The 12,601-nt window shown below is 47.5% G+C and overlaps 1 protein-coding gene across 1 annotated transcript in view; it reads left to right on the top strand.

Moving 5' to 3' along the window:
- The window catches only part of LMBRD1 (LMBR1 domain containing 1), a 66,385-nt gene that overhangs the window by 33,606 nt on the left and 20,178 nt on the right, over positions 1–12,601 (top strand). Inside the window, exons 8-13 of the mRNA XM_054169646.1 lie at positions 501–626; positions 2,747–2,899; positions 7,664–7,728; positions 9,215–9,317; positions 10,641–10,745; positions 11,645–11,794. Of these exons, the coding sequence (XP_054025621.1) occupies positions 501–626; positions 2,747–2,899; positions 7,664–7,728; positions 9,215–9,317; positions 10,641–10,745; positions 11,645–11,794 (702 nt within the window). The remainder of the gene's footprint in view (positions 1–500; positions 627–2,746; positions 2,900–7,663; positions 7,729–9,214; positions 9,318–10,640; positions 10,746–11,644; positions 11,795–12,601) is intronic.

The raw sequence follows: 12,601 nt of genomic DNA, 5'->3' as shown, positions 1-12,601 counted from the left end.
AAAACCATTTCCCCTTGTCCTATTGTTAGACAATCCTTATGAAAACTCCCTCTGCAGCCTTCCTGTAGGATCCTTTCAGGCACTAGAATCACAGAATGCTAGGGGCTGAAAGGGACCTCAAAAGCTCATCCAGTCCAACCCCCCTGCCAGAGCAGGATCATCTAGAGCAGATCACACAGGAACACAGCCAGGTGGGTTTTGAACATCTCCAGAGAAGGAGACTCCACAACCCCCCTGGGCAGCCTGTTCCAGGGCTCCAGCACCCTCACAGGTTAAAAATTCTTCCTCCTGTTCCCATGGAACTTCCTCTGCCTTAGCTTCCACCCAAGGTAGCTGTGTTGATTGGGAACTTTGCCCTGTGAATAGGACCCACCAAGAAATGTCCTATTGCCCTGTGTGGGCAAGCACACCTGGAGCAAGCTTTTTGCAAAGCTTGGGCCCCTCCCATGTGCTGATGTCCAGGTTCAGGACTGAGTGTGTTTGTTTTCTGCTCATTTCAGGCTTATGGGATGTCAGCTTTGCCCCTGAACTTGATCAAGGGAACCACCAGCGCCACTTACGAACGGTTAGAGAACACTGAAGACATTGAGGAAGTGGAGCAACATTTACTGAGGATTAAATCAAAGGTATGGTCTTCATTGTTCTCATTCTCTTAAAGAATTCAAAGAGTCACATCATAGAGTCACAGAATTGAAAGGGTTGGAAGGGACCTCAAGGATCAGCCAGTTCCAACCCCCCTGCCATGGGCAGGGACACCTCACACTACAGCAGGTTGCTCACAGCCACATCCAGCCTGGCTTTAAAACCTCCAGGGATGAGGCTTCCACCACCTCCCTGGGCAACCTGTGCCAGTGTCTCACCACCCTCATGAGGAAGACTTTCTTCCTAACATCCAATCCTACCTCAAGAATAGGTTTGGTTTTTTGGCAGATATTTGGAAACCAATGTGGTCATTTGTGTATTAACCATGCTCAGTTTAAGAAGGACTTTGAGACTCTTGAATGTGTCCAGGGAAGGGCAACGTGGCTGGGGAGAGGCCTCAAGCACAAGCCCTATGAGGAGAGGCTGAGGGAGCTGGGGTTGCTTAGCCTGGAAAGAGGAGGTTCAGGGGAGACCTTCTTGCTCTCGACACCTACCTGAAGGGAGGCTGTAGCCAGGTGGGGGTTGGTCTCTTCTCCCAGGCAACCAGCAGCAGAACAAGAGGACACAGTCTCAAGCTGTGCCAGGGGAGGTTTAGGCTGGAGGTTCTTCCCAGAAAGAGTAATTGGCCATTGGATTGTGCTGCCCAGGGAGATGGTGGAGTCACCATCACTAGAGGTGTTCAAAAAAGGTTTGGATGTGGTACTTGGAGCCATGGTTTAGTTGTCAGGAGGTGTTAGGTGTTAGGTAATGGGTTGAACTTGATGATCTCTGAGGTCTTTTCCAATCTGGTTGATTCTATGATCAGGTTTTCTCTATCAGTCCTGCATCAGCATTTGCTGCTGTGTAACTAAGAGTGGTTCTGACAAGCTAAATTCAAACTTCTCCAGTCTCACTTGGAGGTGTAGAAGAGATACTTGCTAGAAGTTAAGAGTTTTAACCTCAGTCAGGTAGCAGATTTGGCATCCAGCTTTGTTGATGCTTAGTGTAGTTATCAACACTGGAGACTTGCCACATGGAGCTGTCATGAGTTAGATTTATCAAACTATTAATCATCTTTATGAATAAATAAGAGCCCCAGATATTCTTCCTTCCCAGTTAATGTACCTTGCTGCTATAAATCATTTCTTCATGAAAAGCATACATATGGAAATCTCTTCTGAATCTTAAACATCCTGAGGATCTTAACACCATTTGTAAGCCCTTGATGGCTTTTCAGCTCACTGAAGTGCTGTGCCTAATGTAAGCAGGACACTTAACATCCTAAGTGTGCAAGCTGGAGGAGGAGATGATTTCTCCTTTAATGCAAGATTATAGCCTTAGATTCTCACCTTTTCCCCTACCCCATTTCAGGTAATGGTTTGAGCACAGAATCACAGAAAACACAGAACAGTGTTTTCACAGCCCTGAGTGGTTGGTAGGGACATCAAGATACATATAGAATGGTTTGGGTTGGAAGGGACCTTAAAAGATCATCTGCTTCCAAGCCACCCAGCCTTTTGCAGGAACCCCTCACACTAGAATTGGGTTGCCCAGAGCCACATCCAGCCTGGCCTTCAGAGCCTCCAGGGATGAGGCTTCCACCACCTCCCTGGGCAACCTGTGCCAGTGTCTCACCACCCTCATGGGCAAGAACTTCTTCCTGACATCCAATCTGAATCCACCCATTTCTAGTTGTGTTCCATTCCCCCAGTCCTGTCACTCCCTGACCCCCTAAACAGTCCCTCCCCAGCTTTCTTGTAGCCCCCTTCAGGTACTGGAAGGCCACAATTAGGTCTCTTGGGAGCCTTTTCTTCTTCAGACTGAATAGCCCCAGGTCCCCCAGTCTGTCCTCACAGCAGAGTAGCTCCAGCCCTCTGCTCATCCTTGTGGCCCTTCTCTGGACACCTTCCAGCACCTCCAGATCCTTTCTGTAGTAAGGGCTCCAGAACTGGACACAGTGCTCCAGCATCTCTGGGAATGGTGCTTCAACCACATCCCTGGGCAACCTGTTCCAGTATTTCACCTCTCTCATTGATGGAGAACTGCCTCCTGGTGTCCAAAGGACTTTAGTTATCCTTTGATCTGTAGCATGTGTTTTATTCTGGCTTGGTGTTTTGCTCCCCAGTGCAGGGATGGTCGTCCTCTGTCATCAAGGGACAGGCGCAGTGTCCACCAGCTAGAGGAGAAGCTAAGGACACTGAGGAGGAGAGAGAGGCACCTGGAGTCTATTGAGAAGAGCTGGTGGACAAAGTTCTGTGGAGCCATCCGGCCTCTGAAGGTAAAACTTTCATTTTTTCTCATTTTTTTACAGTTACATTGAAATAACTTCCAGCTTTTGTCTTCCCATGTAAGTCATAGGCCCAGGCTGTCAACTACATACAAGTGCAAGGTCCTGCAGCTGGGGAGGAATAACAGCAGGCACCAGAACAGGCTATGGGCTGCCATGATGGAAAGCAGCTCCATGGAGAAAGACCTTGGAATGCTGGTGAACAGCAAGTTCTGCATGGGACAGCAATGTGCCCTTGTGGCCAAGGGAGCCAATGGCATCCTGGGGTGCAGCAAGAAAAGTGTGGCCAGCAGGGCTAAGGAGGTGGTTCTTCCCCTCTACTCTACCCTGCTGAGAGCACACCTGCAATACTGTGTCCAGTTTTGAGCTCCCCAGCTCAAGAGAGACAGAGACCTGCTGGAGAGAGTCCAAGGGAGAGCCACGAGGATGATTAGAGGACTTGAGCATCTCCCCTGTGAAGAGAGACTGAGAGCCCTGGGGCTGTTTAGTCTGGAGAGGAGAAGGCTGAGAGGAGACCTGATCAATGTCTATCAATGTCTGAGGGATGGGTGTTAAGTGGAGAAGGCCAAGCTCTTTCTGGTGGTGTACAGCGATAGGACAAGGAACAATGGAGACAAACTCGAATATAGAAGGTTTCACCTCAATGTGAGGAGGAACTGCCTTACACTGAGGGTGGCAGAGCAGGCTGCCCAGAGAGGTTGTGGTGTCTCCTCTGGAGACTTTCAGAACCTACCTAGATGCATTCCTGTGCAGACTACCCTAGGGGTCTTGCTTTTGGCAGGGGGCTTGGACTCTATCTCTGGAGGTCCTTCCAACCTCTCATGTTTATGATTCTATGATCCTGACTGTCAGCTGGCTTTTGTTAATTACTGCTATACTGTGTAATGGCAGCCCTATAGCACACTCTGAGCCCTGGGGAAACCTTTTCCTTTGCCTAGACTGCAGTTGATCTTGTAAAGCAGCAAGAACTGGCTGATCTCTTCTCGTGCGAGTGCCATAAAAAAAAACCCCTGAATATCTTCTCTTTTCTCAGCCCTGTGAAAACAGAAAGGAAGAATTCTGTAGCTGTCAGGTGTCTGAAGTTAATCTAAATTACATGCAGCCAGCAGAAGGGAGAGATCCTGAGAATATTTGCATTGGCAATGAGCATCTTGCCAAGTAATTACTTGGGCAGTGGGAAGATAGCTACGAAGAACTTGGGTCTTGATACTTAACCAGTGCAAAGGAGGCACTTAGTGGGGCAAAGCTTTGATCTTGGGCTCTTTTTGATCTTAGGGCTTTGATTTTTAGTGGATACTTGGTTTTCAAAACTAGGACTTTTTGTGAAACACTATTGCCATAGGAAGGGGTTAGGCTTTTTTTTGCCACATAGGTGTAGGAAGACGTTTTAGCATCACTTCAGACTGCAGACTGCACTTTGAAAAGCTGAGAAGAGAGGCTGTAAGCAATTTCCTTTAACTCCACAGCAACTTAGTGCTGAATACCAATGGAGATGGGCTGGGGTAGCAGGTGACCAAAAACTTGCAGTGTTGAAATCCTTAGTGGGGTAATCTTTTTAGGATGCATTGCAAATCTAGACTTTGCCCTTTGATTTAAAGGACCAATAGCTTTAACTATTAACTTGAGCAGTTTGGATGCTTCCTTCAATCCAGGACAGCTTATTTGTATTGGTTTGGGATTTTTTTCTTTTAACTTTTCACATTAAATTACAGAATCACAGAGTCACCAAGGTTGGAAGAGACCTCAAAGATCACCAAGTCCAACCTGTCACCCAACACCTCATGACTAAACCATGGCACCAAGTGCCACGGCCAATCCCCTCTTAAACACTTCCAGGGATGGTGACTCTGCCACCATCCTGGGCAGCACATTCCAATGGCCAACAACTCTCTCTGGGAAGAACTTTCTCCTCACCTCCAGCTTAAACTTCCCCTGGCACAGCTTGAGACTCTGTCCTCTTGTTCTGGTGCTGGTTGCTTGAGAGAAGAGACCAACTCCCTCCTGGCTACAACCTCCCTTCAGGGAGTTGTAGAGAGCAAGAAGGTCTCCCCTGAGCCTCCTCTTCTCCAGGCTAAGCAACCCCAGCTCCCTCAGCCTCTCCTCACAGGGCTGTGCTCAAGGCCCCTCCCCAGCTTTGTTGCCCTTCTCTGGACACCTTCCAGCAACTCAACATCTATCCTAAACTGAGGGGCCCAGAACTGGACACAGGATTCAAGGTGTGGCCTAACCAGTGCTGAGCACAGGGCACAATGACTTCCCTGCTCCTGCTGGCCACACTGTTCTTAATGCAGGCCAGGATGCCATTGGCCTTCTTGGCCACCTGGGCACACTGCTGGCTCATGTTTAGGTGGCTGTCAATCAGCACCCCCAGGTCCCTGTCTGTTTGGCAGCTCTCAGCCACTCTGACCCCAGCCTGTAGCTCTGCACGGGGTTGCTGTGGCCAAAGTGCAGCACCTGGCACTTGGACTTTTTGAATGCCATCCTGTTGGACTCTGCACATCTGTCCAGTCGGTCGAGGTCCCTCTGCAGAGCCCTTCTGCCCTCTAACAGTTCAACATCTGCTCCCAACTTGGTGTCATCTGCAAATTTGCTGATGACTGACTTAATCCCCTCATGCAGATCATCAATGACATGTATTGTTTGTAGTGCTCCTAGTCTCAGAATCACAGAATATATCCTGCTTGGAAGAGATCTCAAAGCTCATCCAGTCCAACCCTCGACCCAGCACTTCAGGGTCAACACCAAACCACGTCCCTAAGTGCCATCTCCACAGGCTGCTTGAACACCCCCAGGATGGTGACTCCAGCACTGCCCTGGGCAGACCATTCCAATGTTTGAGAACCCTCTCTGTGAGCAAATATTTCCTAGCATCCAGCTTGAACCTCCTCTGCTGTAGCTTGAAGCCATTTCCTCTGCTCCTGTCGCTTGCCACCAAGGAGAAGAGGCTGCCCCCTCCTCCTTAGTAGCACTGTTGAAGTACAGGAGGATGAACTGAGGTGGAATGAAGGTCCTCACTGTTAGCCTTTTCAGCCTTGTGTTTAGTAGGCCTGGATTTGTGCTCAGAATGGGAAAATGAGTACTTCTCCAACCACTTTTCTACTTCTAAGTGTTTTGACTCACCTCAGAGAACAGGTATATTCCAAAGGAGATCTGGATACCTGTCTGCTGGCCATACCTGGCAGAAGTTGATGAAGTAATGCAGGCTCAGCACACTTAAATATGTGGAAATAGAAAGGTTACTACCTTGATACTAGTCTTTATATCTAGAAGGCTTACCTAACTGAGTAGGTATTTTTTTTGTAAGTGATGCCCTCATATTGTTTGAGTTTGCAGATGGAAGCTTCTCTTCAGAGCTTAATGAGCTGCAGTAGCATTGTAACTCTGATGTATCTTTAAGGAGCAGCTGTAGTGAAGTTCTTAACCTTTTCAAGATGGCTATGTGCCAAGTCTTTAAGGTTAATAAAACTATTTAAGCTATGAATCACAGAATGGTCTGGGTTGGAAGGGACCTCCAGAGGTCATCCAGCCCAACTCCCCCTGCAGTCAGCAGGGACATCCTCATCTAGATGAGGCTGCCCACAGCCCTGTTGTGCCTCACCTTGACTATCTCCAGGGATGGGGCCTCAACCACCACCCTGAGCAACCTGTTCCAGTGTTCCAGCTCCCTCACTGCTCTGGGAGATGACCCATTTTCTTCCTGCATGTAGGAACTAAGCCTATCTGGGTTGTATTTTTCATTCTACCTTCATATTTACAAGCAGTATTTTTTTTTCCCTAGTCCCTTCTCAACTTTGAAGTGAAGGCCTCAATTCCTAGGTGACTGCAACCTTTGAGTGAAAATTCTTTATGAAGTTGCTGATTTCTGTAACTTCAACCCTGAAAATTGCTTTGAAGTACTCACTGCTGATACTTGTAGGCAGAAGCAAGATGAAAAGTGGACCTGGTGGTTACACGCTCACAGTTACAGGCTCACAGGGTGTTAGGGGTTGGAAGGGACCTCCAGAGGTCGAGACCAACCTCCCTGCCAGAGCAGGACCATAGAATCTAGTGCAGGTCACAGAGGAACACATCCAGGTGGGTCTTGAAAGTCTCCAGAGGAGGAGAAGTTTGGTTACTTGAGTTTTGCATCAGCCCCTTCATGTGATTTGGTCATTTCTGAGTAGTGCAGCAGAAAGCTCCAGAGAAAAGTGGAATGTTCCTTGTTAGCTCTGCACAGGTTGCCTGCTGTTGGAAAGTGAGCACCCAGGCATGGTGGCCAAGGGAAAAACAAACTCTTAATTCCCCTTAATTAGACCCAAATGCCTGTGTGTACTCAAGATTTCACTTAAAATATAGCAACTGTGAGCTGTACATTCTGCTAAATCCTGTGTTCATTTCATGTGACATCTCAGCTGGCTTCTCAACAGCACCTTTAGCTTAGAGGGGGACTTTTCTCTTGCACTGTTGCCCAGGTTTGTACTTCAATGCTTGATTCTGAGCTGAGTGTATCCACCAGGCAAAGTGGTTCTCATCTCAGATGATCAGATTTGAAGTGGTTGACATAAACCCTGCTCAGCAGAGTAAACATTGTGTTAGCACTTCTCTCTGGCATAATTTACTCATAAGTTGCTGTTTGAAGTGTTTGAGCTCTGGGATGGTCCAAGATTCACAGATTCATAGGAGGGCTTTGGGCTGGAAGGGACCTTAATGATTGAGTCCTTTATTGAAAGTTGGACAAGACTTTCCAATTCAACTGTAAACATTCTTTACTTCTAGGTTGTGTGGGGAGTGTTCTTCATCATTGTGGCACTGCTCTTCACTGTCTCTCTGTTCCTGTCCAAGTAAGTGTAGTTCAGCTTTTTCTCATAACCACTTAAACCACAGAGTTCCTGCTCCAACATCAAATTCTGGGGTGGTTCACGTCAAGTCATCCAACTTCTTGTCTCTGCTGTGTGTCTGTAACTAGAGCTGGGTTCAACATTTGATATCTATTGAAACTGAGAAAAGTGTAGCAAGATGGACTCAGAAAAGGTTCTATGTAGGTGCTGGAAGATGTCCAGGGAAGGGCCAAGAGGATGAGCAGATGCCTGGAGCTCCTCTCTGAAGAGGATAGGCTGAGAGAGTTGGGGTTGTTTGATCCGGAGAAGAGAAGGCTCCAAGGAGACCTAATTGTGGCCTTCCAGTATCTGAAGGGGGCTACAAGAAAGCTGGGGAGGGACTTTTTAGGTTGTCAGGGAGGGATAGGACTGGGGGGAATGGAGCAAAACTAGAAATGGGTAGATTCAGATTGGATGTGGGGAAGAAGTTCTTCCCCATGAGGGTGGTGAGACACTGGCACAGGTTGCCCAGGGAGGTGGTGCAAGCCTCATGCCTGAAGGTTTTTCAGGCCAGGCTGGATGTGGCTGTGAGCAACCTGCTGTAGTGTGAGGTGTCCCTGCCCATGGCAGGGGGGTTGGAACTGGATGATCCTTGAGGTCCTTTCCAACCCTGACAGTTCTGTGCTTGTCTGCTGTAAACCTTTCTGACAGAGCAGACAAATTAAGCTTATATATTAAGACTGATTGAGACTACAGAAGCATTGTGACTGCTTGAATGACTCTAAATCATGCAGGTACTTCTTGGGTTGGGTACCAGGGGCTTGCAATTCCTGCAGTAAATGGTATGGATAATTCATTATGATCCACATTACACTGGAAGTGTTTCCTGGTGTTTGAAAGCCAGAGAGCCAGCTGGATTTCCAGGGAGATTGACACTGACCAGAAGTCTCAAGTGTTGACACATTTAATATTTCAGACAGGGTAAATAAGCTCTAAGATCCTAAGTAGGGGAAGGCTGAAATGCCAAGGAGATGCAGAAATCAATATAGCTTTCCATATGACAGGTGTAATGAGTGTGGTGAAGCAAAGTGTGTGTCTCTATAGATAGGAACAAGCTGTTAGGCTCTGGGCTTAGCCAGATTGGGGTGTTTTTTTGAGCTGCTGCTTTAAACTAAACTGAGGGGTGGGGGTTGGTCTCTTCTTCCTAGTATCAGGTTATAGAATAAGATGGTCTGAAATTGTATAAGGGGAGGTTTAGGTTGGAGGTTAGGAAAAATTTCTCTGTTGCAAGAGGGGTGAGGCATTGGAACAGGCTGCCCAGGGAGGTGGTAGAGTCCCCATCCCTGGAGGTATTCAAGAATTTCATGGACATAGCTGTTTGGGACATGCTTTAATGGCTGTGGTGGTGTTGGGTTGAAGGTTGGACTTGATCTTAACAGTTCTATGATTCTGTGAGGACAAAGCTCTGTGAGAACCGTGATGCTTACCCAGTTTTTCTTCATGGCTGCAGTTTGGACAAAGCTCTGCATTCAGCTGGCTTCAACTCAGGATTTATAATACTAGGAACTAACCTGACCAATCCACTGAACATGCTGCTACCTGTCCTACAAACAGTAAGTAAAGAAACAGCACCCTGGGGATATACATGTGTCAGGATGCTCCTCTGTGTCTTCTGCTAAGCTGTCAAAAGAAAGCCAATCACATCCTGGGCTGCAGCAAGAGAAGCATAGCCAGCAGGTCGAGAGAGGTGATTCTCCCCCTCTGCTCCGCTTAGGTGAGACCACACCTGGAGCACTGTGTCTGGTACTGGAGCCCCTAGTACAGAGAGGATCTGGAGGTGCTGGAAGGTGTCCAGAGAAGGGCCACAAGGATTATTAGAGAGCTGGAGCTGCTCTGCTATGAGGACAGAGTGAGGGAGTTGGGGCTGTTCAGTCTGGAGAAGAGAAGGCTTCGAGGAGACCTTCTTGTGGCCTTCCAGTATCTGAAGGAGGCTACAAGAAAGCTGGGGAGGGACTTTTTAGGGTATCAGGGAGTGATAGGACTGGGGGGAATGGAGCAGAACTAGAAATGGGGAGATGCAGATTGGATGTGAGGAAGAAGTTCTTCCCCATGAGGGTGGTGAGACACTGGCACAGGTGGCCCAGGGAGGTGGTGGAAGCCTCATGCTTGGAGATTTTTCAGGCCAGGCTGGATGTGGCTGTGAGCAACCTGCTGTAGTGTGAGGTGTCCCTGCCCATGGCAGGGGGGTTGGAACTGGCTGATCCTTGGGGTCCCTTCCAACCCTGATGATTCTCTACGGAAATGCGTTCAGAAGTATTCCCAGACAGGATGTCTCTGCACTCCTGAAATGCTTTTTGCCACTTCAGGCTTTCTGAAATGTACTCTCTGAACTGAATGAAGGAGTTCTTGGCCTAAAAAAAAAAAGTATAAAACTTCAAAATTAAGGCAAGCTTTACAGGAAGAATCAGGCTCACTTGCTTTCCCATTCTAATTGTGTGAGCTCCATTAGCAGCACACTCTAGCTGCTGCATTTGGAGTGAGCTATGGGAAACATCTCAATGGAAGGACTCTTCCTAACTCGGATGCTATAAGTAGAAGCTACTTATGCAGCTCTGAGTGGAGGAAGAGCTGAGTTATGTAGTCTGAATGTTTGCTTGTCTTTTTAAGGGCCTTTTTTCTCTCTCTTTTTTTTTTTTTTAGGTGGCTTATTTTGTGCTTTGAGTGTTTTCTGGCCTTTTTAGCTGCCTTTTTTGTTCTTTTTCTTTTTTTAGGTAGCTTATTTTCTGCTCTGAGTGTTTTCCTGTCTTTCCAACTGCCTTTTTTTCTTGTTGTTGCTGTTGTTCTTGTTCTTTTTTTAGGTAGCTTGCTTTCTGCTCTTGAGTGTTTTCCTGTCCTTTTATTATTTTTTTTTAACTGCTTTTTCTTTCTTGTTGTAGGTTTTCCCACTTGATTACATTCTTATTACAACCATTGTGATGTACTTCATCTTCACTTCCATGGCTGGCATTCGAAATATGGGGATATGGTTCTTCTGGATAAGGGTAAGGAGGAGTTCAGTTGGTAACAGTAAGATGTCCATAAGGATGAGCAGAGGGCTGGAGCAGCACTCCTGTGAGGACAGACTGAAGGAGTTGGGATTGTTCAGTCTGAAGAATAGAATAGACCATGTTGGAAGAGACCTTCGAGATCATTGTGTCCAACCTATCATCCAACAGCATCTAATCAACTAAACCATGCAACCAAGCACCCCATCCAGTCTCCTCCTAAACACCTCCAATGGTGGGGACTCCACCACATCCCTGGGCAGCACATTCCAATGGGCAATCACTCTCTCTGTGTAGAATTTCTTCCTAACCTCCAGCCTAAACCTCCCCTGGCGCAGCCTGAGACTGTGTTCTCTTGTTCTGGTGCTGGAATGTGCTGCAAGAGAGATTGGCCATTGGAATGTGCTGCCCAAGGAGGTGGTGGAGTCGCCATCCCTGGAGGTGTTTAGGAAGAGACTGGATGAGGTTCTTGGTGCCATGGTTTACTTGATTAAATGGTGTTGGGTGATAGATTGGACTTGATGGTCTCAAAGGTCCCTTCCAACCTGGTCTGGTCTGGTCTGGTCTACTCTACTCTATTCTACTCTACTCTACTCTACTCTACTCTGTTCTACTCTATTCTACTCTATTCTACTCTACTCTGTTCTACTCTATTCTACTCTACTCTGCTCCACTCTACTCTACTCATAAGGGGTGGTCTCTACTCATAAGGTGCTGGAGTCACCCAGAAGGTATACCAGAAACATGTGGCCATGGCACTTTGGGCCATGGTTTAGTGGCCATGGGGGTGTTAGGTTGATGGCTGGACTTGATCTTCAGGGGACAAAAGAGTGTGGGTTGCTTGCTGTTGTTGTTTTCCATTCTGTTAATTTTTCTTTGCTGCTTTCTCCTTTCAGCTGTATAAAATCAGACGAGGGAAAACTCGCCCCCAAGCACTTTTGTTTCTCTGTATGATACTTCTGCTGATAGTGCTCCATACGAGCTACATGATCTACAGCCTTGCTCCTCAGTATGTCATGTATGGAAGCCAGAAGTACCTGGTGCAGGTGAGATGTGCTACTTCTATTTCAAACAACATTCAAACAATTCATATAACAGTATTCAAATAGTGTGTATATGTTGTGTCAGCGATGTGGTGGGGTTTGAGGGGTTTTGTGACTGTTTAAACCAGGCCTGTTCTCAGTTTTGAAGGCTCTTGTAGCTAGGATTTATTTATTTTTTTTAACTACTGGCTGGCCCCACCTTGAATACTGCCTCCAGTTCTGGTGTCCCTATCATGGGAAAGGCACAGAGCTGTTGGAGTGAGTCCAGAGGATGAGCCAAAGATGATCCAAGGGCTGGAGCAGCTCTGCTGTGAGGACAAGCTGAGGGAGCTGGGGGAGTTCAGCCTGGAGAAGGGAATACTCTGGGGGGACCTTAGAGCTTCCTTCCAATACCTGAAGGGATCCTACAGGAAGGCAGCAGAGGTTCTTTTCCTGAAGGGTGTCTGGAGACAGGACAAGGGGGGAATGGTTTGGAGCTGGGGCAGATCAGGGTTAGACTGGAGCTGAGGAAGTTTTTCAGTACATGGATGGTGAGACTCTGGAAGGGGCTGCCCAGGGAGATTGTGGCTGCCTTGTGCCTGGGGGTGTTCAAGGCCAGGTTGGATGTGGCCTGGAGTCGCTTTGTAAGGTGTCCCAGTCCGTGACATGGAGGTTGGTGTAGATGATCTCTGAGGTCCCTTCCAACCTAAGCCATTCCTGGGGTGCTGTTTGGGGTGCAAGTATAAATTTAACAAAGCAGTTGAGCCAGAGTGGTTAGGATAAGGAATTTAAATGGGACTGAATTAGCTGGGGACTGCTTTGGGCATGTGG

The sequence above is a fragment of the Dryobates pubescens genome, chromosome 2 (assembly GCF_014839835.1).
Source record: "Dryobates pubescens isolate bDryPub1 chromosome 2, bDryPub1.pri, whole genome shotgun sequence".
Taxonomy (NCBI): Eukaryota; Metazoa; Chordata; class Aves; order Piciformes; family Picidae; genus Dryobates; species Dryobates pubescens.
Note: the sequence above shows the minus strand (reverse complement) of the source record. Positions and strands in the feature narration are given on the sequence as shown.